Source organism: Petromyzon marinus, chromosome 11 (assembly GCF_048934315.1).
Source record: "Petromyzon marinus isolate PM22_M1 ecotype Great Lakes invasive population chromosome 11, UKy_Petmar_22M1.pri1.0, whole genome shotgun sequence".
NCBI lineage: Eukaryota > Metazoa > Chordata > Hyperoartia > Petromyzontiformes > Petromyzontidae > Petromyzon > Petromyzon marinus.
The window spans coordinates 10,667,251-10,693,973 of NC_133677.1; the positions used below are offsets into that span (position 1 = coordinate 10,667,251).

General features: G+C 43.6%; 2 protein-coding genes across 7 annotated transcripts in view; both read right to left on the reverse strand.

Annotated features, from left to right (window-relative positions):
- Positions 1 to 1,469: 1,469 nt before the first annotated feature.
- LOC142924286 (uncharacterized) lies at positions 1,470 to 10,604 on the reverse strand. 2 transcript variants are annotated; one of them, XM_076066368.1, is made up of 3 exons: positions 10,419 to 10,604; positions 8,932 to 9,088; positions 1,470 to 7,050 (listed from the first exon to the last, which is right to left on the reverse strand). In XM_076066368.1, exon 3 carries the CDS (start codon positions 6,252 to 6,254, stop codon positions 5,514 to 5,516), a length of 741 nt encoding a protein of 246 aa, XP_075922483.1. In that variant the 5' UTR covers positions 6,255 to 7,050; positions 8,932 to 9,088; positions 10,419 to 10,604; the 3' UTR covers positions 1,470 to 5,513. The 2 variants fall into 2 exon arrangements, with proteins under 2 accessions (XP_075922483.1, XP_075922484.1); XM_076066369.1 differs by lacking the exon at positions 8,932 to 9,088.
- A 2,508-nt stretch (positions 10,605 to 13,112) lies between these two features.
- LOC116941224 (DNA-directed DNA/RNA polymerase mu-like) overlaps positions 13,113 to 26,723 on the reverse strand; it is an 83,142-nt gene continuing 69,531 nt past the window's right edge. For 4 of the 5 annotated variants that reach the window (XM_032952045.2, XM_032952046.1, XM_032952043.2 and 1 more), the window contains one exon: positions 19,818 to 21,224. In XM_032952045.2, coding sequence (XP_032807936.1) covers positions 21,138 to 21,224 — 87 coding nt within the window. In that variant the 3' untranslated portion in view covers positions 19,818 to 21,137. Of the gene's footprint in view, positions 18,548 to 19,817; positions 21,225 to 26,723 lie in introns of those variants that run through there. The other variant, XM_032952044.2, reaches the window with a different exon arrangement.

The following is a 26,723-nucleotide window of genomic DNA, read 5'->3' on the forward strand; positions in this document are numbered from 1 at the left end:
CGACGAAGCTGCGTAGGTGACCATTGTATTGTGAGAGATTAGCATGTCAATGTAAGATCGCAGAGCCTCCGCCACATCAAGGAAAACGAGCAACGGTGGCTGTGTTAGCGAGACATTTCACCTGTTAATGTAACACGCATGACTACAAATAGCACAGTAATTAATCATGCGTCTTATTTGTAACAAAAAAATATTGTTTGGTTATTGTTTGGTTAACTCGCAGCGGTAAGCCGTTTGCACATTACGCAAATTTACGATGCATTCCTCACGTGGAATGGCATAAGCATTGTCATTACAATCATTACTTGACCCATTCGCATTGGTTCCCTTGAAAAAGCAAGGCAGTCGTGACTTGTATTGGAATAAATAAATGGCGTGCACGCAAACAATTCAAACCTTTAACTGATGGCAGTGCCCACCGGGACCACGGCTTCTTCCTACCTTTTCATATGCCCAAATATGTGACACTCAAACGGAATACCAATCCTGAACACACGAAAGGGATACTGCAATAAAAACCACAGCTTCACAATGAGCAGAGTCTGAAAACACATTATTTAGAGGGTCTGAACTAAAATTAGTGTGACACAGAGCGAGATTTGTTCCCAAATTCTACCGTGAGATCATCGAATGTGCATGTTGGTGAGTAACACTGACAACTCCGAGCCAGACATTAAATCGAGTGAATGCACTTGCATCCCTTTGTATCAATAACGACGTGTTAAGGAGAAGGGGCACAAGGAAACCCTGGACAGAAAACATGTTGCGTCACAACACAAGGGGCTGTATCGAGACGCTGAAAAATATATCAGAATAAAAATGTATAATGGAGGAATGTGATGAGCTATAAAGCTCTTTTTTAACCATATGTCCAGTAGGGGTGGGTCAAAACGTGACAACATCAAACAATCCGAAAACACGATCGGAGTGCAAAGTATAGAAAAGGTAAACAAATCACCTAACTATATACAGGTAGTCCCCGACTTACGATGGTCTGACTTACGATATTTCGATCTTACATTGGCAATAGCGATATGACAAAATTGTAAAATATTTTTAATTTCGCGCGGCAGGCAAACGCAGCAGCGTACGAGGTACGATACTGTAACTTGATCATCGCCATCCTCTTCCGACAACTAAGTTAATGTAGCCATCAACAACCAAACATCGATTTAAAGCTTTCGTGACTGCAAGGATTCATCTTCTTAGGTTCTTTCGGTAAAGTCACGTGAGAATTTTATTTTTTATTTTATTATTGTATTCTCATTCTACGTGACTTTACCGAAAGAACCAAAGAAGATGAGCCTAACATCGTTCAAGTATGCAGACGACGGACAGAATCTTGATGAGTACAGTACAATATGATACGTTACGATACGTTCAATGCATGTATGATACGTAGCTTTAGCGATTTCATTTTAGGGTTACCACGATACGATACATACGTTCAATGCATGTTAAAAGTTTTTATGGCAGATAGGATTGTTTAATGAAAAAACTTTCTATGAAATTTTACTGTGCAATACAGTATTGTAATTAATAAATACATACAGTATATAGTTTATACAGTACGGTACTGTAAATTGCTCTGTTTTGCTCAATTATCACCATTATTTTAGACTCCTGGGTAGGCTAGGCCATATTCGACTTACGATGGGGTCGTAACGCATCTCCATCGTAAGTCGGGGACTACCTGTATCGTAAGTCGGGAACTATCTTATCGTAAGTCGGGGACTACCTGTATTTATGTTTATTTTACCAAGGTAGAGACAACTGAGCTATTAGCTTCCTTTTCAGGAGTGCCCTGGCCACAAACGAGGGCTCAACGAAGTGGCCTATCGTGTGGATATTCATAGCAGCCAAATAATTAAAATAGTATAAACGCATGTTTATAAATGTGGAAGGAGAAAACGGAGGACACGGATAAAAAAAACGAAATACACGCGACCACAGGGAGAACATGCAAACTCCATATATACAGGCGTCAGGGTCAGGATCAAACCCACAACCTCCTGCATATCAGGTAAGGTAGTTTAACATTACACCACCGTGGTGTTTTGAAGCCATATACCCCCCTCCCCCCTCTTGTTACATGCGTGTTGCACGATTACCTACCTCTCAATGAAGACGGGAACGTTCATGCTGTGTGCAAAGAGGTTGAAAAGACGCACGATGCCTTATGTGCCTAACAAGGTCGCAGAGTAATTCTAATAGGGTATGTGAATATATATGTGTGTAAGCACTTTATTGTATCAGCACACTGCAATGAGAAGCGGAATAATGAGAAAATGCAGACAAAATGAACATGCTGCTACCAGCAGTAACGACAATTGAGTAAAAGTCACCAAATTTCCTGCTTGGAGTTTTGTTTGTTTCCCCAGAAAAGCATTCATCAGCATTGAGGTCCTTCAATCTGTCACCACTGGTAAATGGCTGGAAGTACCCCTTGGCCATTTTCGTTTATGTCCATGTGTGCGTGCACGTGATGGAGCTAAGGAAAATAAAATCCAAAGCTACGGCACACTAAAATGTGGCAGTTTTACGACTGGCCACATTTAAAATCACTGCTGAACAATAGTGCTGTACAAGGCTCGTTTTATTGTCCTTCGGAATAAACTTCTTTTTAAATTGGAGTCTTTTTTTTGTCAAAAATGTCAGCGCTTCGAGGCACTGCCTTTCTTGCGCGTAGCTCGAATGCAAAATGCATAAGTGAATAAATAATACACCTTGATACTTTGCACGACAAGTGCCCGTATCAAGTGTAAACTGTGCTGACAGAGAAGTAGTACTGTAAATCAAGACAGAACGACACAGGTTGGCTTAAGCCTTATTGGGGTTAAAACTGTATGAATGAACATCGGTACAGGGAAAACAATATCCTATTTCTCTTTTCAAATCTATTCAGGGAAATGCTGTGAGTGAGCACTTATTCAGGATGGAGGTACACAGGAGGAGGGGAGGGGGGGTGTTGTGGCCAGCATCGCACACGATTGACTGCCTTCTTCTCTGTACGTACGTATGTTGAACTTCTTTCGCACCGTACGTAGCCAACCGTGCTCATCGGAGGCGCGCGGGAAGGACAAAAAACTAAACACAAAAGGCAGAATTCCTAAAGAATTTAGTTTTCAATCGAGTTTATTCAAAAGCGCATCGCTCCAGTGGCTTCCTGACATCGGAAGGTGGAGCGTTCCTGGACGGCCGCAGAAGTGCATCTGAAAGCGCGCGTCTTCGTTTGATGGCCCACAGAAATCCGCTGCTTTGCTGCACTGCCGACGCTGCTGATTTTCACTACATCATACTGAGTGCTTGTTTACGTCTTACCCGGGTGACAACACCAGCCGAACACGTGCGCTCAACGGTGTGCTCGCACCGGCACCTCGTCAACATCTCCACGGCGAGACATTCCTCTCCTCCAAAGCTCAGAAGTTAAAATCACGCCGGCAATTCTGGGAGACGGCGGCCGATGTCCATGCAGCTTGCACCGGCCCAGTTATCCAGACGCACGGGGATCCGTGGGACGCAGGCAACACAACGAGGCAACGCCTCGTCACTGACCCAACAGCAGAGGTGCCCGGCTTCGACTTCCCTCGAAGACAGAGTGGACGTCACTCTACCGATCCCGTTCAGGACACGGGCGATGACGCAGTGGCCACCGGCGTCACGAGTGGACGATGAGGGATGTGACCCCAGGTGCGGCTGTGGCTGTGGCCACGAGTCCCCCAGACCGTGGAACCGTATCGCATCAACCTGCCCACTGAGATCGGTTGCGGGAGGCAACAGATCTCAGTTGATCACCCAGCTAGACATCCCATTGCAAGCTTCTCCCATCATATGAAATCATAGTTGACCTAGTGTGAGTCTGAGATTGTAGCAACGGGTACCGATAACATACATAGTATATGCTCAGTTCTGACTACTCACATTTATACTGTACATTTCTCAAGCATAAGGGGCCGTCCATAAATGACGTCACGCACCGAGGAGGGGGAGGGGGGTCAGACATTTGTGACGATGTGTGACGAGAGGGGGGGGGGTTTGAGAAACGTGACGTCACACCAAAATGCGCAACTTTAAATAATAAATATAGACAACACGTTCTACTTAATTAAATAGACTTTTAAATAAATGTTTTCTCCTGCAACATCAGAGTGCAGCGCCACATTAAATACGCGCTACAATGTCAATAGTTTAAAGCGATCTGAAGCATGTTTTATTTTCAAAATGGAAATATGTGTTTTTTTTGGGGGGGCAGAGCTTTGTGACGTCATATTTGAGGGGGGGGTCTGACTTTTTGTGACGCCGTGTGACGAGGGGGGGGGGGGTCAAACATCGTCCAAAATCGCGTGACGTCATTTATGGACGACCCCTAATGCGTGGTCGAGTAATTATGTAAACAGTAAAAGGTAAAGGTGCAACCCTGAAATTTCTTTCGCATGCCACTGCCAGCAGAAATGTCTCCATTCGAGGTAGCTCAAAAGAGCCCGTCGAGAGGGACTTTGGCCTACTCTTCCACATTGGCGAGGCATCTTGGAAGAGGTGGGATTACCCACACTACCTGCTGATGAACTGTAGTGGACTCGTTTATACTGCTGGGTGGACAGAGGTGGACGATTTAATAAACTTGCTATGCCGGGAAATCAAACAGACAACCTCTAGATTGCAAGCTTAGTTTGCTAAGCGTTTAAACACGATTGGAAATAACTGATCTCTTTGAATAGTGATCCCTTGTGCAGTAAAAACCCAAAACGTGAATGTGCAGTGTTAACATATGGCTTAATTCCAAAGCTACGTGGCCACATTCTATCACAAGATAAGCTTTTGCTGACCAGCATTGTACCACAATGTCTGGTGAATGATGCGTTCCTTTAAAAAAAAATGTAATAAACTTTTCACGAGAACGTTAACATCGGCTGCTCAAAAAAAAATCTCACTTGAACACACAGCAATGGGTGCATGGCAAAATCTAGATATATCCATCTTACGATTGATTATATGAGGGAGTGTTTAGCATTTGAGAGGAAATTTGGAGTACCCACAGAGAAACTCCACACGTATGAGTGGAGAACACTGAAAAATCGACAGATGAGTTAAAAGAACCCATTTTGCGCACCGCCACTGTCTGGCCCAGACCATGGAACATGTAAGAACGCAGTGGCCGATTCACAAGCATGAAGCAGGCAATTATCTGACTCAACCGCCTCAATGTAAAATAACAATAATAATAGTTGTTCCTCTCCATCAACATCAGCCATACAAAGAAGAAGATTGTCTGGCCGCATCGTAGTCCAGCTATTTTTTTGTTATATTGCAACAGAGAATATGATCGTACAAGGGTGGGCAACCAAAAAACACAGGAAGAGACATTTTTTTTCGAATTCGGGAAAAAAATATCAATATTTCAAGAGCTGCAATGTGCGTGAACACGAGACGGTGGGTCCTTAATAAATAACGGTTACGAAGCAGTCCTTAAAGAGCTGCATGTTGCTCAGAAGCCGCAGGTTGCCGACACCTGCCTATGGTAACCTGCACTCCATGGTCAACTGGACCCCCATGGTCAACTGGACTCCCATGGTCAACTGGACTCCCATGGTCAACTGGACCCCCATGGTCAACTGGACTCCCATGGTCAACTGGACTCCAATGGTCAACTGGACCCCCATGGTCAACTGGACTCCCATGGTCAACTGGACCCCCATGGTCAACTGGACTCCCATGGTCAACTGGACAACCATGGTCAACTGGACTCCCATGGTCAACTGGACTCCAATGGTCAACTGGACCCCCATGGTCAACTGGACTCCCATGGTCAACTGGACCCCCATGGTCAACTGGACTCCCATGGTCAACTGGACAACCATGGTCAACTGGACAACCATGGTCAACTGGACCCCCATGGTCAACTGGACTCCCATGGTCAACTGGACCCCCATGGTCAACTGGACCCCCATGGTGAACTGGACGCCCATGGTCAACTGGACTCCCATGGTCAACTGGACTCCCATGGTCAACTGTACTCCTATGGTCAACTGGACTCCCATGGTCAACTGGACTCCCATGGTCAACTGGACTCCAATGGTCAACTGTACTCCTATGGTCAACTGGACTCCCATGGTCAACTGGACTCCCATGGTCAACTGCACTCCCATGGTCAACTGGACCCCCATCGTCAACTGGACTCCCATGGTCAACTGGACCCCCATGGTCAACTGGACCCCCATGGTCAACTGGACGCCCATGGTCAACTGGACTCCCATACTTTCCCACCCGATGATGAACGCTTGTGTTGCGCCCGAAACGCCGTGATTTATTTTATTTTATACTGACGTGACTTTACCGAAAGAACCAAAGAGTATGGATTCCTGCAGTCACGAATGCTTCACATCAAGATTGGACTCCCTTGGTCAACTGTACTCCCTTGGTCAACTGGGCTTACATTGTAAACTGGAATCCCATGGTCAACTGGACTTCCATGGTCAACTGTACTCCCTTGGTCAACTGGACTCCCATGGTAAACTAGACTTCCATGGTAAACTGGACTTCCACGGTCAGAGGTCGGCAAACAATAAAACAAGAGCATATTCTTGGTTCTTTCGGTAAAGTCACGTTGAAGGGAAACAATAAAATTATAAAATATATATAAAAACAAGGTGACTTTACCGAAAGAACCAAGAATGTGAATCACTGCAGTCACGAAAGCTTTAAATCAATATTTAAAACAAGAGCAATTTTTTTTCGAATTCGGTAAAAAAAACTATTTTTTAAATCAATATTTCAAGAGCTGCAATACGGTCCTTAAAGAGCCACACGTGGCTCCGGAGCCGCAGGTTGCCGACCCCTGGCGGAGTACCAGTTGTGTCTATAGCTCTCCGATGTGTCATTAGGTTCTATCGCATGCTGTCCGACGTTTCGCTCCCCATGCTGGGACGCTTCCAACTTTGCTTGCGCCACCTTGTCCATCGAACGTCCCCCAGAAGATGACACCGCAGAACTGTCTCGGAAGCCAGTTCATCACGAGGCACCTTTTATCACACCAGTTGCGTTTCATGTGTCCTGCAAAAAGAGCGTTCATATCAACATGGGACCTCTTTTTTTGCCAGTATCAAAGTATGAAAAAATAAGAATAGATTGTATCATTTCTGGCAACAAAGCAGGTGTTAAGATGATAGTGCATTGTCTTTGTACTGTTCGCCTTTTGGCGTTCTCTGGTCTAACACTGGTGAGACAAGGCCCTAAAAAAAGCTGTCTCTGGTGTAGACCAATAAGTTTCAAAGACAATGCTTATACAGTAAAACCTTGGATTGCGAACATAATTCGTTCCGGAAACGTGTTTGTAATCCAAAGCACTCGTATATCAAAGCACTCGTATATCAGTTGTGATCACGTGACGCTCGGCAGACAAAGCGTATACGTACTACTACTCGTATTGCAAGACCTCGCTCGGTTACCAAATTAATATTTATAAAAAAAAATTGGCTCGTCTTGCAAAACACTCGCAGACCAAGTTACTCGCAATCCAAGGTTTTACTGTATTACCAGATTATGTTTTTGCTTGCATGTTCACCATAAGTACGTGCGATGAATGCAGACATGATTCCTTGCAAAAGGTTTGTATTTGGTGTTTGAACATCTTAACACCTGTTTTGTTTGCCATAAAGGGTAAAACCTATTCTTGTATTTTTTTTCAGCGATCATATCACATGAAGCCGAAATGTTTCAATATCAGAGCTGAAGTAACTTTGCATTAAATGGAACAGCTAATGTCGTGATGGATTTCATGCAGTTGCTGGTGACTGGGCTAACACCATCAACTCACTGGAATTGAGAATCTAGTTTAATCACAGGTGTGACGCGGCATTATCCTCCTGAGTCACCTGACCACCGCCGTGTGATTATCGCCCCCTTGATGTGTGTAACGGCTTTGCACCGTGGATTATTATTACATGGTATCATTGGGCCCACTACAGCTATTTGATTAACTTTGTTGTCCTCATTATTGTGCAAGGTGGTTTTAAGTCTCATGCAGTACATCTTCATTGCAAGGCAAACACTGTTGGTCAAATGACCATTACGTTGGCAAGTATTGGCCTCTCATGATAAGTTCTGTAATGGACAAAGTGATACTGAACAGCAATCCCGAAAGAGCACCATGCTAGACAGTATCTGCCACGCCATGCCATTGTTAAGCCAATTAAATTCTGTTTTCTTGGTTCTTTCGGTAAAGTCACGTAGAAGGGAAACAATAAAACAATAAAAACACGCCACTTTTTTCAAATTTTCTTGCTGTGGTTTTCACACCTGATGATGATTGCTTGTGTTGCAGTCGAAACGTCGTGAGAATTTTATTGCTTTATATTTTTATTATTTTATTGTTTCCCTTCTACGTGACTTTAGCGAAAGAACCAAGAATATGAATCCCTGCAGTCACGAAATCTTTAAATCAAAATTTAAATTCTGTTTATTCCACTGGAGGTTCATTGGTCACTCCACATGCTATTACCGTGTGCTCTGATATATCTGACTGTTCTTAAGTCCGGACTGCCAACTTGGCAGTACAACAAAGCCTATTGAACAGACTGCCTGAAAAGTATGTGTGTACATATGGCTACTCCGGCTTGTATAAAAGACACTTTTTTATTGAATCGTTCACCAAAGCTAACATGGACATGTTTATACGTCTTAGAAATTAAGTTTAAAAATATATACTTTATACCAGTAGTTAATTTACATGCCAGTATAGGCCATGGAGGGAGAAGTGTTTATAGAGTTGGAAGTATATTACCCTTTCTCGGGCTTTAATAAGTAAAGCGAGGTTAGAGATAGGACACAAATTTGCAGGGGTTAACAGCATAAATTGAGGGATATGGAATGGTTGCATTGACGCAGATGGTAATGTGTGTATGTTGAACTTCTTTCGCACCGTATGTAGCCTACCGTGCTAATGTCGGGCTAGGGTTTGCAGACGGTGAGGGATGAGTTTTGTCGAGAGGATTGAGGACTTTTTTTTACATTGGAATTGACTGCAGTGATGTTATTTATTGTCCCACGCTGGGGATGTCAGGGCGAGGTGGTGGGGACATTGAGCAGCGACCTGGAGGAGCAGAGTCAAGACATGCCATTCCTATTTTTTTTCTACCATTTCAGCAAAATCATTCAAACCTGGTAACTGATAGAAGTTTCGTCATGGCTGATGGCAAATACAAATCCCCGACTAAGAACTCATATGTTTCAGAAGTTAATAACTGCTGTCAATAGATTGCATGAGTACTTTATATATACTGTACTCTCAGTGCCGGATTAAGCTAGTGCGGGGCCTGTAGCATATGTTATAAAGGGGCCCTAAATAAATAAATAAACACATCAATATTTAAACATACTCTTTGGTTCTTTAGGTAAAGTCACGTAGGTATAAAATATAACACTTTACCGAAACACTCAAAGAGTATGGATTCCTGCAGTCACGAAAGCTTCAAATCAAGAATATTAAAACACGTATTTTTTTACTTGCATAGTAAAGTAATTGTATTTTTTCACTTGCTATACAGCCAGATAATACGACAAATCGCTAACCTTAAACACTCAGTCCTTCATAAAAAGTTAAAGGCAATACGGTACTATGGTAATAGAGCAAGTGCAGAATCACTGAAAAGGAATTGATTGCTTGAAAGCGTTTAGCGCGGGGCCCTTGAAAGTGCGGGGCCCGTAGCTACTACACTTGTAGCTACTACTATATGTGTAGCTACTACTACACATGCAGCTACTACACATGCAGCTACTACACATGTAGCTACTTTTGTGACTAGGATAATCCGGCACTGTGCATTCTGCAGTGGTAATTGTTGGTCATAGCTTTGTGGTGGATCTCAGAGCCCGTTGAACTCCACCAGAATGAATCGTGGTGTTTGGTGGATCGGCCCCCGCTGTTTTAGTGCCTTTCCCCAGCTTTATTTCTTCCATTGTCTCTCGAGTCTACAACACTTTTTTTTGTTCTTGGCCTGCAGACACCATTTGCATACCTCAAGAAGAAAGTGCAGCGTCTCAAGAGACGCGAGATCAGTCACGGCATTCGACAGTTACATTGCACAGGTGGCGCGCAGATATGTACGGTACGATATTCGGGTTGTACCGCGTGCTGTCCGCACACTGTGTCCGACGTTTTGCCGCAAGCACGTGAAGTGAAGCGTCGGGCAGCATACCAAACAGCACGTGGTACAACCCGAAAAGGAACTGGAGACATAGGGCACAACCATAAACGCCAGCGCTATAGTATTTTACAGGTGGATTTTTTTTGGGGGGGGGGGTATTTGAAGCAAGCTTTGATGAAGAGGATATGGGAGCAGAGAAGTAAGTGAAGGAGACAAACGTGTCCTTAAACCTTTTATATCGCATGTGACGTGATGCTCTGAGGCAGTGGTTCTTACCTTGGGGTGCACGCATCCCCTGGGGGTGCGAGATGCCCTTTCTGGGGGTGCGAGACATGGCCACATTTTTGTTAGAAGGTAAATCATCGAAACACAAATTAAGCACGGGCACCTAAGTACAACTACTTTGTTTCATCAAACCCCTAGGCATGTATTAACATTATACACGTGCTCATTGTTTTTTTTTTCCGGTAAAGTCACGTATGTAGAAAGTTATATTAAAATAATAAATCACGACGTTTCGAACGCAACGCAAGCGATCATCATCAGGTGTAAAACAAATAGTGAGGGAGCACATTTTACACCTGATGATGATCGCTCATGTTGCGTTCGAAACGTCGTGATTTATTATTTTAATATAATTTTCTACATACGTGACTTTACCGAAAAATCCAATGAGTATAGTAATTTATGCAGTCACGAAAGCTTCAATTCTACATTATACACGTGTTTCACGACTGAGAACCAAAGGGGTGCACGGCTGTAGTAAAGGTTAAGAATCTCTGCTCTAAGATGTGCAAACCCGTGCCTTACACATAACCCGTACCCCGTGCAGAACCCGTGCCATGTGCAGAACCCGTGCCATGTACAGAACCCGTGCCATGTACAGAACCCGTACCCCGTGCAGAACCCGTACCCCGTGCAGAACCCGTGCCATGTGCAGAACCCGTGCCATGTGCAGAACCCGTACCCCGTGCAGAACCCGTGCCTTACACAGAACCCGTGCCTTACACATAACCCGTACCCCGTGCAGAACCCGTACCATGTGCAGAACCTGTACCCCGTGCAGAACCCGTGCCATGTGCAGAACCCGTGCCATGTGCAGAACCCGTACCCCGTGCAGAACCCGTGCCATGTGCAGAACCCGTACGTGCAGAACCCGTACCCCGTGCAGAACCCGTGCCGTGGGCAGAACCCGTGCCATGTGCAGAAACTGTACCCCGTGCAGAACCCGTGCCATGTGCAGAACCCGTACCATGTGCAGAACCCGTGCCATGTGCAGAACCCGTGCCATGTGCAGAACCGGTGGAGAACCGTGTCTTGTGGAAAACCCATTCCAGGTGCAGAACCCGTGCCATATGCAGAACCCGTGCCATGTGCAGAACCCGTGCCTTTCGCAGAACCGGTGGAGAACCGTGCCTTGTGGAAAACCCATTCCAGGTGCAGAACCCGTGCCGTGTGCAGAACCCGTGCCATGTGCAGAACCCGTGTCATGTGCAGAACCCGTGCCTTGTGCAGAACCGGTGGAGAACCGTGCCTTGTGGAAAACCCATTCCAGGTCCAGAACCCGTGCCGTGTGCAGAACCCGTGCCATGTACAGAACCCGTGCCATGTGTAGAACCCGTGCCATGTGCAGAACCGGTGGAGAACCGTGCCTTGTGGAAACCCCATTCCTGGTGCAGAACCCGTGTAGTGTGCAGAACCCGTGCCGTGTGCAGAACCCGTGCCGTGTGCAGAACCCGTGCTCAGTACAGATCCGGGCCGTTTGAAAACCAGTGCCGTGTGGAACACCTATGCCACGCTCCCAGGTAGGGCGAGTACAGGCAGTACGTACTGTATCGCCACGATCAGAACTCTCTCATCATGCTGTACCCGGCCATACGGGGCCCATCGTCTCTGCAGGTGCTACCCATTGCCTTGTAGCGCAGCAGGTAGAAATACACATCCAATCCATCTGTTGGTGTCTCCATCACAGCTTGTGTGTTGCAGGTCAGCTTACATCGTTTACGTAGAAGAGAGAGGGGGAAAAACAAACTAACATTTTGAATAACAAAAATCACGACGTTTCGGCCACAACACAAGTGGCCTTCATCAGGTGAAGGAACCGTGCTGTCATGAGGACAGCGTTGCAGTGAAAAGCTGTCCTCATGACAGCACGGTCCCTTCAGCTGATGAAGGCCACTTGTGTTGTGGCCGAAACGTCGTGATTTTTGTTATTTTATTTTTTACCTACGTGACTTTGCCGAATAGAACCAAAGAGTATGGATCCTTGCAGTCACGCAAGCTTCAAATCTAGAATTAACATTTTGAAGTATGCTCATTATAATGTTTACTAAAGGCGCTGCGTTATGAACCAAGACGGTGCATTGTGAAGATTTATCTCAATACTGTACCTTCTGCAAAATAGCTGCCAGCTCTCGTCCCGTGATAATTACGCCGCATTCATTCCCATTCATGGTCATCAGTCAGCAACGATGTTTGTGGCGCACGGTGAAGCGGTATAAGTGACATTTGCACATTATGGCAGGTTTTATCTTTCCCGTGGAAACACGGCTGTTCTAAGATTAGATTGCTTTGTGTGCATGGACATCTGCCAGAAGGAAGTGTTAGTTTCATGCATTGATTATGATCTTCCCGAATATACTGCGCGTCTGATCTCCCCACCCGAGCTATGGAAACTAATTAATACACTACAGCGAAATAGCCTTGCATTTCAAAAATAAAACTTAACGATGGGAAATATGAGTTGGAAACCGGCCAACTCATTCGTGCTGCGGCAGAGTGACCGACTCGCATATCTCAATTTAAATCCCAGTCTTCCACCACTCCTGACGCAAGAATCTGGCTCAACCATAATGGAAATGATAGTTTCGATTTAAAGCTTTCGTGGCTGCAAGGGATCATCTTATTTGGTTCTTTCGGTAAAGTCACGTGGAATGAGAATAAAATAATAAAATAAAATAAGACAATAAAATTCTCACGACGTTTCGGCCACAACACAAGCAGCCTTCTTCAGGTGAAAGAACAGAACTGTCGGGACGACAGAGCTTCAGTCTGTTCTTTCACCTGAAGAAGGCTGCTTGTGTTGTGGCCGAAACGTCGTGATAATTTTATTGTCTTATTTTATTTTATTATTTTATTCTCATTCTACGTGACTTTACCAAAAGAACCAAAGATGAAATGATAGTTGTTGCTCTACATCAACGTTCGCAATACGAAGAGTTAAAATCCCATCATCCTACCGGGTTCAGCCCATGATCCTACCAACAATGAGTACCACTATGCGAGACATCAACATTGGTTGGCTTAAGTAGACAGAGACTGTCGGTTGTTGATCTTCCACCACTGGCTCAGAGCTGTGAATGCGAATGAGTGCCACCACACAAACGTATGTTGAACTTCGCACCGTACGTAGCTAACCTTTGCTAATCGGAGGTGCGGGTACTCATCGCAGCCATGGATCAAGACACTAGGCCTGATTCATCTACAATTTGGTGCCAGTTTTTCTTGAATTCCGGAATTTTAGAATACTGAATGCCATTGTACCACATTCACGTAACATTTTAGACCCGATTCGCCGATTTGGATGGGCCGATCCCCATTCCGCAAAACAAAACCTCGCAGCAAATCGGTGGTAGCTGGTGGAGTGGCGTGGGAAATCGTGGCAATGCGTACCGATGTCAGCTCGCTTAACCCTGTCGACGGAGCAAGCAGACAAATCGGGCTGCTTCATGCACAAACGTGCTAATGTGTCTGTGTGTGTGTCTTTCTGGGGCGCAGTGGTTAGTGCGTTGCTCTAAGAACCCGGCGCACCCGAGTTCGACACCCGCTCATGGCCAACACGAGCGACGATTACATGAACGAGTCCTGGGCCTCCCTTCGGTCGACTCAGCCTCAATGTGTACAGGGAGACAAAGGTTACCGGGTTAAGTGCTGTGCCGTGCTGTGCCGGGCCTTAATAGGTGGTCGCAAACAACGCTTGTTCCAACTCCATGCTAAGGCTATATGGTGGATACTTTGTGAATGTAAATCTGTTTTGTGTTTATAGAATATGAAGAGAAAGTGGTTCGTGCACTCTGCTATGAACCCAGCAACTTCAGTTTAATTGCCAACCCATTGCTACCATCAGTGGTGAGTGGTATATAATAAACCTGTCCTTAGTCTTCCCGATGCTAATTCGGACTTAAATGGGCGTGTATATGTGTGTATGTATAAAGCTTGCAATCCCTTGCTTTGAAGGCAAGGGGTTTGTGGCTTGGGTACAGATTTATGAAACTCCAGAACCCAGGAGCTGTGAGATGGCCCGGATAAAACAGTAAAACGGAAGGTGGATTTTTTTTTTATCTCTCTGTTGCAGATGTTTCATTATTATTTTTCCCCCTCTAAGCGTGGATGAGAGCTCGGTTGCGGCTTTCACAGCATCATCGACAGCAGTGGCAATGTCATTATCCTCCTCATCAACTTCATCAACAAGTGGTGGGAATGAGAGCCACATGAGTCAAGCTTCCTTACTGTTGACCTTAGCTGGTCGAGCCGGATGAAAGAAATGGTTCCTAATCATAAAAGCATTCTCTAAAATCAAGTTCAGGGTAAATTAAATGATCTCCACAGGAGAGGATTGTATCACTTGGTTGAAGACTTTTCCCAGAATGCATGACTCGCATCGTAGAATGAGACATTGGGCGTGCACAGGAGAATAGTGACATCACCATAGACGGCTAATAACATGACCCCTTAAGTATAGATCCACTTACTTCCACAAGATAACCCGGACCACACAGAATTGCTTTTCTTTTATTTCATCAAGGGTGTTGTTGTGTGTGAAGTTATATCACATGTTCCATGCAAATTGGTCTGTCCAAGCTGTTAAGTATTTCACACTTTTTAATCGAGGATAGCGGTCAGGAATTCAAGCTATTGAATTTATTTGAGCAGTTTTTTTTATTTCTCTAAAAGTGACACATTGGGGATCAAAATGTATTTGAAGGTACACACTTGAGTGTGTTGAAAGTTAACTTAACTATACCATTGGGTGTGCAGTGGAGACACGAAGCTGTGAAAATGACAGGCAGTGGCATATTTCTTTAACGATGACAAAATAAAGCCTCAGGGACAATGGAACAACAAAATGTATCACTGAATAGTTCTGCACACATACAACTTATGTCAGTTTTAGATAATAAAAACAACAACTTGAGAGGGATTTGAATATTACAAGTATTTTATCCACGAAAAAAATGTGTAGTTAATGTGCACAGCTATTCTCATCACAAGCGATTAAGGGGCCAAATTTTGGGGATTTAAATGCATATAATTTCCCGGATCGTGGTGGCTATTTCATATTGGACATCGTATCTCAAGCGAACTCTGCAACGTAATTTGCAAAGTCTGTTCGTGCTTTAATAAGTGGCAAGGAAATGTTAAAGTCTTAGCATCCAACAGAAGATGCCCCCAAAAGGCCAAGCCACACGCAGCCCCCGGCATTGCAAGGTTGCGCGTATTCATCGGGATGACACACTTCAGAGGGTTATTATTCTATTCCCTCTTGGGTCCTGTCCTTTGAGCAGATGGTGAGCTTGTGAATCTAATGCACTCCAAATCAATGCCCCGCTGAGCACAAAGCCAAGAAAAAGTTATGATTATTAAAGGTCAAATGTCCAGTGACAATCAATGTAACTTTTCTGCCTGCCTCCCACGAGTGAGCGTATTAGGTTGGTAGAATTCTAATGCCGCCACGTCTTAGCCGACACATCTGACAGTTGTCTGTTCGCCGTTTTCGAATAATTTGCACGCTCACTTGTACACAATGCTGTTGCTGCAACTTATTAATGTGAAATTGGAAAATAATTTGACGGTTATATTGCCACTCGCAGTTGGAAAAGCCTTTGATTTTTTTTTGTTCCGCAACCATGCTTTTTCGTTTGTTCATTTATTGAGTGGATTTGTTTGTCATTGTATTTTGTAAAGGCTAGAACATATTTAGTTTATGAATATATTGTGATAATGGTGCACAATTGGATTTAATATTCAGAGGAGCTCCAACTTTTCTAGCAAATGTTACATGCTTTTGACAGTTAACAAAAAAATAATTATCGGTTTACTTTGCAAGATGCAATGGTTATGAGGTGCATGTGTGGCAAAGGCGGCCCTGGGTCTGTGATTGGGATTTCATCTGACAGAGAAAAGTATTCTGATAGTATGGATATATTTTCCTACAATTAAGCGGACACATGGGTTCAATCTCCTGGTGTGGTAGTCGAAACAATGGTACAAGCCTTCTAATTCCCCCGCCTCTGTCAACTCAGCAGTGTAAAGGGGTACATCACAGTTCGTCAATCAGCAGGGTGGCGAGATGTTAACTACCTCACCTGGTATACAGGAGGGTGTGGGTTCGATGCTGACGCTGACGTCTGTATCGTTGGATTTTGCACGTGGGTTTTTCTCTGGGTCCTCTAGTTTTACCCTCCACACTTAGCAACGTGCATTTCGAGTATTTGGCTGCTATAAATGTCCACATGATAAGCCACTTCATTGGGCTATCATTTTGTGGCCAGGTCGCTTCTGAAATAGAGCTATGTAGCTCAGTGGGCCTTACCTGGTGAAAAAATAATTTAAGAAATAATTTTAAAAATAGTTTAGTTTAATCGTAAAATGTGGGTATTCAACCTCTTCCAAGACATCTGGCAAACGTGAGAGTATGCTAAAATACCCTCGATATGGACATCCGTGAAAAACAGCATAGATAATCGGATTCTTCCAGGATAAATAAAGATGCTGATATGGTCTCTCTAGAGCTACATCTAATGGAAGCCCATCCGCTAGCAGTGGCGTGAACCAGAAATTGCAGGGCTGTGGCTCTACCATGTTATATGCACAGCCTTGTAAACAGCTGGTTGTCAGTGATGAACGTCGATTGTTAGGAGCACCGAAGTAAAATTCATCAAAGTATAAAGTGATTTGTTGTGTGGGATAGGTGCTGGAGAGGTGTTAATTGTGTGGCTTTGTCCAGATAATCCAGAGCTTGCATGCACCTCCAATTAAAACATTTCCCGTAGTATTATTATAATTCGCCATTTTTCTGCAGGACAATGGTAATAAGAGAAGCTGATAAAACAGAGGCTTGTATTTCAATGAATAATTAATTAATCCTCACATTGGTTTAAAACATTTATATGCAGGATTGTTCTCATTGAAAGCCAGTGAGGCACTGTCATCCTTTTAATAGAGTGTTTTTCAATAATCAATATACAGTCAAGTTATGCACTCAGTTAAATATTTGCAAAGCAAATAAAGTGCTCTCATTTCATGTGGTCCACAGTGGCCCATATACGTAACGATCCACAGGATTTAAAAAAAAATGTCACCGTGCACTACTCTCAAAATATTCGATACATTGCTTCAGTTTGAGTGTTGAACTCTGGAATTGACAATTACTTGTAAGAATCAACCAACATAGGTCCTGAAGCGCCGATAGCCCCCAACCCAGTTTTTCTGTTCCCCTCCAGAAACCTCCGGCTTCCTTGTACCGGGCTCGCGTTCTTGCCATAACAATAATAACATAAAAAAAGAATCAACGAGAGCACACACCGTGCACTGCCAGACCCTTCGTCCAGCAGCACCGCCCACTTTACATAGCCACGCCTTCTCAATTGCTAGCCCCTCCCACGTATATAGCCCATCCACTCAACCACTCGCCGCCCATAGCCAGCTCTGCTCTTTTGGGGTGCCACGGTGGAGAGATGTTAACTACCTCACCTGATATACAGGATTTCGTAGGTTCGATCCCGACCATGATGCCTGTATATGGAGTTTGCGTTAATTTTCTCCGTTTTTTCTCCTCCACATTTAGAAATATGCATTTAAATCATTTGGCTACTATACATTTGCACATGGCAAAGCGATGTCATTCCCCCGCACCTCTGATTTGCACGGTTGGCTACTTACGGTGTGAAAGAAGTTCAACATACATACATTTGTGGCCAGGTCGATTCTAAAAATAGCGATATAGCTCAGTGAGCCTTACCTGGTGGAATTAAAAATTGTTAGGCGAGCCAAATTTTGGCAAATTCTTTGGGACACCGGGTTGCACCCCCACCCCTCCCCCCCCCCTCTCATTGAGACCTCTAAAAAAAAATGTGGATTATTCATATTTACCATACAAATATATTTCTAGTTAATCGTTTGTATTCGTAATGTAGGGCCATATTTAAAAAGGTTGAAATTACTGGACCGCCGCCCCCCCCCCCCCCACCTTTTCATGATCCACCTCTGGCCTGTCCTGGTATCGCCAGGACGTTGGTCGCTTTAAACTAACTGCATGCTGGAGAGACGGGCCCCGTTCAACATCGGCTTCATCCTCACAATAGGAAGGTTGGAAATTTCATTCCTGGTCGACTCTGCCATCATCACTCCAAAGACAATAAAACGAGGACAACTTTGTGGAACGTCAACATTGATGATTCTTCCAAGAGAATTACCCTGTTTAAGGAATAGGGTCATCATTAACAGTAATGAGCAATCATCTATGGTAATTTAAATGAGAACGCACATTTTTTTAAATCATTTTATTTGACCCAAAATTCTAACTCGGATTCCCATCCTTTACAGCTGGCTAAGCAATCGGACATATTTAAACACCAGTGTTATAGGCCATCCAGCCTCCTTAATTTATCAAACTGTGTAACTGTGAGATGAAAGCGACCCCCATAATGATGTGCTACCACCTACAGTTATGAGCACCTGAAATTGATTATACTTCAACACTTGCCCTGATGTTTATCATTCCATCTCCCCTTTGGTCAACCCCTCGTGTGTCCTCTCTTGGCTGCCAATCCGTCACACACAATAATCCATACCAGATCATTTGTAGAGAGCATGTCATATTTTTAAAAAAGGCACTGCGTGCTAATGTATTTATGCTTACAACCATGCTGGAAACTTTTATGTTCATGTTATGAAACGGTTTAAATGTCGTGCATTAATTTCTATCAGGAAATAATGCTGATGCATTTTGAGATATACGTAAATGCTCCAAGGCTCTACTGCAGCATTGTTAAGAGTACAGTACAGCACTGTTACCATCCTAGAATCTCACCCAGATTCGGAAGAACGCTGGCAAAGTGGAACAACGCTGGCAAAGTGGAACAACGCGGATGTCCAGTATAAATACCTAGTTCGAGACACAAACATCTCACCTCCTGGCTTTAACATTCCTCGAAGACACCGATGGTGTAATCATCAACCACATCAGAACACCAACAGGCCAATTCGCACATCTCTTTCATGGACGGGAAATTAAAGACAAGCCACTGCAGTGTCATTGAAATCCGAACTGTGGACCACAGTAAACCACTATAGTCAGCACTCCTATAACGGAAGAGGAATAGCAAACCTTCACAAACTCTCTCCTGAAGCCCTCTCGTCGTGGATAGCAGACCTCAACATTGACATTTAACTCCTGAACGTATTGCCATCATACGCAAGAATAGAATTGGACTGCTTCCCATGGACTCGACGCATGCCTCACAACAGTGACCAACTGCTCAGTAAAATGCCAAGGACATATGTTCGTACGCACGAATATATTCATAAGGGAAATATGAGCAAGGCCAAGCATGAGCATACAGGTAGAAACATAATTTGTACATGTCCACGACACGAATACACATAAATAACACATTTATTTCACATATGTAATTTTATTTAAACCAACATTCGAACATCGGTTCAGTACTTGCTACCATGGCACACTCACCGTTAGTACACATTAATGCTTTTATCAACATATTTTTTACAAAAGCAAATAGCACTCTAATTACAAAACACATGCATTGGGAAAGTACCTTCACGACAATATAAATCTCACGATATACTTTGGACAAAATGAGCAGCGTTATTTGAATAATTTAGCACGCGAGTTATTTGCGTCATTGTTATACTGCAAAGGCTGTCACACTCAGCGCTCTGTTTCAACGATGGCCATGGTCTACCAATAGGGGAACAATGTCGCTCTGTGGTTTTACCCAATGATGTAATCTGCAAGTACAGCAATCGGTTGATTTCTTGCAAATTTGGACCACGTTTGCCGGCGCACGTGAGTTACTCGGCACAGGAGATCTGTCCGTTCACTTGTGAAGCAGACGGGGTTGCGCGCGTTGTTGTCACTGACATGCATTCGACGTACTTTTACCCAGGGCAGCCGCTGGGGCTCGAACCAAAAACCTCTTCAACGAGCGGCAAAAAGTTGCGGACCGCTCGGCCAGGATCAACCGGCAGCCAATCTCGTAGCACGGAGTGAGCGGTGTCACCGTTAAAGGACATTCCGCTGCTACTTTACCAACTGATATAAAGGCACCGATTGATTGAACAAAGGTACATTCGCTTCCACCGTGTTGCTGTTGCGGGCGGTTTATATATCTATTTTTTCTCCTTCCAAGGCAGCCCTCGCCACCAGCTATAATGAAGCATCACCCATTGTCACACCAGTGTAGGAACGCTCGTAAATTGCTTGTTAACGTTTTAAGAAACAAAGCGTTCGTGCGGCTCCCTGGGTAAAATGGGTGTCACAAAGGTGACAATGCATGAAAAAAAAACATATATGAAGGGGATAAAATAAGAAAAACTGTAATGAATAATCTATGCTGACCTGAATCGCATAAATCTTGTGTCTGAATTATGATAGGATGTCACAAACATTAACAATTAATGCTAAAAATAGCGGGGCTCCTACTCAATTTGCCGTGGATCAGAATAATTTGCCGTGCATTTCAAAGAGCTGCGCATATCTGTAACACTTGAGCTGAATTAAGGTAATGTCATTTAATGAACACTGTAATTTAACCGCTTACAAACCTTGTACACAAAAACCTGACATTGCACAACTGTACGCGTACGCATGCATGCATATCTGTGTAGAGATAATGGTTGTGCGTTGTAATCGTTCAGTGAACTTGTACACGGGAGAAAAAAATCAGTTGTCTTCCAATTTAATCTGCTTTCTTAAGCATTGCGGAAACAAGGCTCAACAAAAGGCAACTGCAGGTGGCTGAATATCTGTTGTTCCGTTGTTGCGTTCAAAAATGTGTTCTGCAATAGCAAAAAAAGAAGACGCGATTATAATATATCCATACCTGCAGTATGACGCAGCTAATCCAACCGAATGATGATGCGGCAATGCCACTCGACTCACAGCCACGAGGGTTACAAATTCAGAATCAGAATGTGTATTTAAACTGGAGGAATCCGATTCGCTATAAAGCTCTTTTTCACAAATCTTCAATAGGGGCGGGTAAAAACTTTCAACAACAGTACAAAAACATGATAGCAGTACAAAGTAAAAGAAAGGTAAACCAAACACAAACAAATAAAACTAAACCATCCCCATCTTACCAGGCAAAGCCCACTGAGGTATTAACTTGTTTTTCAGAAGCGACCTGGCCACAAATGATAGCTCAACTAAGAATCGTATAATTTGGACATTTACAGCAGCAAAATAATCTAAATAATCTCAGTGCGTGTTTTAAAATTGTGGAGGCAAAAAAACGGAGGACCCGGAGAAAAAAAAAATGCACAGCGACCACAGTGAGAACATGCAAATTTAAATCCCAGCCAGAGATTGACTCAGCCTATTGTTGCTCAAAGCTTCATAGCGTGAGTACTATTTTTTTTGTTTAAACAACACTGGTCATGCCAAGAACAGCCGGGGCCTCTGCCACAGGAACGGTGAATGTTTACTCCTGGCTCAGGGCCACCGATGTCGATCACCACTGTTCCCATGCCTGTTTGAAAGAGCGGGACACTTTGGATCTTATTTGATGTCTGGCCAGTGCGGAAGAGTAGGCCAAGTAACCTCGAGAGGAGCTCTCTAGCAGCGACCCTCTAGCAGCGGAGTGAGCAAGCAATTGCATGGCTGTACCTTTACCTCCAGCATTATACGAAACGAAATATTTGTAAGCAGGTGTCAAAATATCGGATTTTAATGCCATATTAGGATAGGAGATGTATTGATCATGTTTCCATGAATGTAAGATGAGGATAAATATAACAACACTTCAGGGACATTCCACCCTACTCATCTAACCGTGTAAAATATTTTCAAATGAAATCCATTGACTTTTACGATTCGTGTGGCGGAAGGCAAAAATGAACCTGTGAACTCTGAAGGAAATATATATCTATGTATGTTGAACTTCTTTCACAACGTACATAGCCAACTGTGCTAATCGGAGGTGCGGGGGAAGGATAACAAACTAAACACAAAAGTATTTTCAAAGAAATTAGTTTTAAAATCTAGATTTGAAAGTCTACAGCTCCAGTGGCTTCCTAACATTAGACACAAGAGCATTCCAGACGGCCGCAGAAGCGCACCTGAAAGCAAGCGATGCAGTGACTGTCTTTATTCGGTGGTTAGCCAAAAGCTGCTGCAATGACGACCGGAGTCTGTGTGATAAAATGCTTTACACATTGGCTATGCTACAACCCGGAGAGACCCCCGAGTGGCTGCAGTTTCTCCTATCCGTAGTACAGCGATACCTTGACTTTCGTCCACTTGACTTTCGCCGCTTCACTGTTTCGGCCGTTTTCGGCTATAACCACATTTAAAATTTCGTCCACGCGCTCTCCTCTTTCGTCCGATTTCACCCCAAACCTTCCCAGGACGTCCGTGCCACGCGCCGTCTTTTTCGTTCAGTCTTTGAATGGAAGTCGTTCAGCGAGCATCTCTTATATTTGTGTGTTTATTCATACATGATTAATACTGCACTTATTTCTGTGATTATGCTGTAAGCAATTAACAGTGATTTTTTTGTGATAGCAGTATAATACTACAGCGCTCAACAGTTATTTTCGTGATTCCAAAACACGTGGACGGTATTCACGCGCTGTGCTGATTTTTGTGATTACCGTAAAATACCTATTTTTGTGCTTTAATATATTCATAATGGGTCCTAAGTGTGGTGATAGTAAAAGCTAAAAGAACCCGAGGTTCTCAATTTGCGAGAAAAGCCTGACATGATGAAACTTAATGAGCAAGGCATGTCCCATGCTGATATAAGTCGCAAGCTTGGTGTACCAAGCACAACAGTCAGTACAATTCTTAAGAATAAAGCGAAAGTGTTCGAGGAAATAATTTAAAAAAACTCTACGCCAGTGCATACCAAACTCATTGGAAAACGGCACAGTTGAATTGGGGTTCTGATGATGAACTTCAACCTCACCAGTTTTCTCCTTCCTATTTTCTGAATCTAGATTCCCCCTAAATCACCAATATATTCATCGTCCACTTCCTCCAGAATACAAATATTTAAAGGTACCATTTTGTTTATTTATGTTTATTTATTCTTACGTACATTTTCATTGTATTTCTGTTTATTTACGTGTTATATAGTTACTGTAGTTATTTCCATGTACGTTTTTAGCTGGCCAAAAACAGGTCCCTGCAGGGTGGGCTGGTAGGAAATTTGGAATTTTGCGCAATTTTATGACATTATTACGCATTCCTGTTACGTGACTTCCAAATGTTGGGTGCAATAAGACATATCAAGTCTCTGCGCTGTCTATTGCTGATTTTACACCCAACAGCACGAGATTTCACTTCGTTAAAGTATTGAAAGGGAACGGACGGACAGACACATTAATCTATTGCAGGCTGGTACACTCAGTTTACAACTTCGTTCCTACCAGTATAATTTGCAAGCTATATAAAGGCTCTGCTTTGACATTCGTCCATTTTTGACATTTGTCCATGCTCTGGTCCTAACCAGACAAAAGTGCAAGGTATTCCTGCACTCTGTATGAGTTGCTTTAATGGGCTAGACTTTGCAAAGGAGTAGATGAAGTCAAAGCTGTAGAGCATAGCCATTTTGAAACAACTGTTAATGTAAACCATTGGTCTTCCAAACCCTTAGGCATCTGGGAAAAAAAAAGTGACAGAAATTCAACTGTTTTTGCTTTTTTTATAGGTATTCCTATAATAATGCACTGAAGCAACAACCATTCATTTACACAAAGATCTATAAATGTTGCAGATCTCAATAAACCAAATATTGGCTTGGAAATGTTCAATCCAGAGATGCTTCTCCTAACTCGGGACGGGGGCATCAGCCTGAGAAATATTTCAATGAGGCAGAATTTAAGAATTGTAATTAAATCTGTTTGGACAAAAACGTCAGCACACAATTGTTTGCTCTTGCAAAGAAATTCACTGTTGTCATTTGCTTCCATAAAAATTAGCACGCAGCGTGTACTTACAGCAAAATTCACACTTTCGGTTTGATTCACGTACGCTTTTTTTTCTCACTTTTGAAGAATTTCGGTGTTAGTTGGAAGTTCCGCAAAAACAATTGCGCCGAATGTGTGAAGCGGTTTTTGGGCCGCTTCCTTGCAAAACATCTCATCGCCAATCAGTGCGCATGTTTGCGACTGTGTGACAGCTGCTCCAGCCTCCCACAAAGTGTGGAATGGCTTAGTAGTGCTTCTTATAAAAAGATGATGACGCAGACGATATTTAAAATGACGAAGATAATTGGGAGTAATTATGGCAATACAGTATGCAATGATGATGATGGTGGTAATTATAACTGAAGACGATGATAACAGTGGCTCTAAATATGCTGAAAAAAACACATGACGGTAATGATCAAATAAGTTGATGGAGGTTAATAATGACAATAATACTTGTTTAAAAAAAATTCTGTTCAACAGCCATCTGTTAATCCGCTGCCTAACGAAAGTGTCCGCAAGCCGTGCTCGTCACGGGCGCCGTCTGATCATACTTCATCACACTGTCCAGTGCAGGTTGCTCAAGGGTGGTCAGGGCTGGTTCACGTATCACTTGCCACTGACTGATGTCCGCCGTGCTCAGGAAACTAACACAGGTGACGACGAGGCTCATAATGACAAAGGGTTGCGCGATTGTTGGCCAAAGAACGCCCGGGCCTAGGGCCTAGTGAACTCAACACACACCGTGTAACTATTGCAGTTTCGAATGCAGAGATGTAACTGCTAGCGCGAAGTGTATTACATTTGAATTGCATGACATCTGTGTCTTTTGTTTTGCTGGTTGCCTAAAGCCAGGGCTGGACATTCCATAATCCTATGGAGGGAACTGGTCTGCCTACAGGGCAACCACTGCCGACAAAATGGTAATCATGTAATTTCACCCCCCCCCCCTCCCCAAGTTGGATTTGAAATAACTGCCTTGTATGAGGCTGGCAATTTGCCCCACCTGGATCTGTGTAATTGTATGAGCATTCAATTCTAATGAAATAACAAGGGGTTAAAACAGCTCATTCCACTGCAGGCAGGAGGCCTTGTATCTTTCTGAGGGGAGCGTGTAACCTTTTCTTTTAAAATTGGCCAGACAAGCTTGTCTGGAGGCGAAATTCACAAAGCAGTCACTGTCAGCAGCATGTACCGGTTGTAATGTGTATGTGCTTGGCAAGGCCGAAAGAATACTGGATGAGGTAACTTTGGCCAAGCTTTTTTTTTACCAATGCCTGGACACAAATTGTTCAAGTACTTCTAGAATGCAGGTTCCAGTTTCAGTTACAGGAAAACCTTGTCCAACGTGGCTATATCGGACGCGTGTTTCGGCTATAATACACATGGTTTACCTAATGAGGTCAGTCTTCCAGAGACAGGGGGTCATGTTTTGGCCCTACAGTAGTCCCTTGGTCAACGTTTTAAATACATTCCACGAAAACTACTGTTAACTGAAAAGACTGTTAATCCAATTCACTTATGAGTTTCAAAATAAGTAAAAAAAATCTCTGAGTCTGCAAGAGAGCTGTTCCCACTGCCAAAACAGAAAACAACGTAAACAAATCTTCTTTGGTTCTTTCGGTAAAGTCATGAATCATTGCAGTCACGAAAGCTTTAAATCGAAACGTAAACAAAGCCAGTCGAGATCTAAACGCTCATAAACGGGTGTCGCTGATTGGCTGAAGCGTGGTTCAGCCCCACTTACAAGCACTCGGATTGGCCAAAATTGGCGCCCGCGTGCATATAACGTAAATGTACCGTTAATATAAATGTTTAAATTCGTCGAAACCATGGGGTCCTATGGGAGGTGAAACGTTAACCAAAAAAAACCATTAACCACTGTTAGCCGCCGCGTGATGCTGTTAAGATTTTCATCTCCGCATCGAAAAGTGCCGTGGGAGTGCTGCATCCGTTGGATGGTGTGAATGAACCGACTGCGAGAACCATTTATTTACCGACACGCCTAACGGCACAATGCAAATGTTCACACATTGCCGCATGCATCTCCAGCCGTCCAGTCATTGAGGACGTTAGCCATACAGACGCCTAGGTAGATAATAATGAACTTACAGGTGCATTCGGCCTGGCAATTCAGTATTAGGGGAGCATTGGGCGTGAGTGCAGCTGTGTGTGCGAAGAGTACTGCATTAGCGACGGGGTTTTTTTGTGTTGAAGTGAAATAAAAAAAAAAGTGACTCAGCATCCTTGAGTATAATAACAAGGGCGGAAATCATGTAGATCCTTTCGGACCTCAGAAAGGAACCCTGTTTCTCCCACAAAGTCTATTATTTGTCAAACGCGGTTTTACCCAACACGGCATTTTCC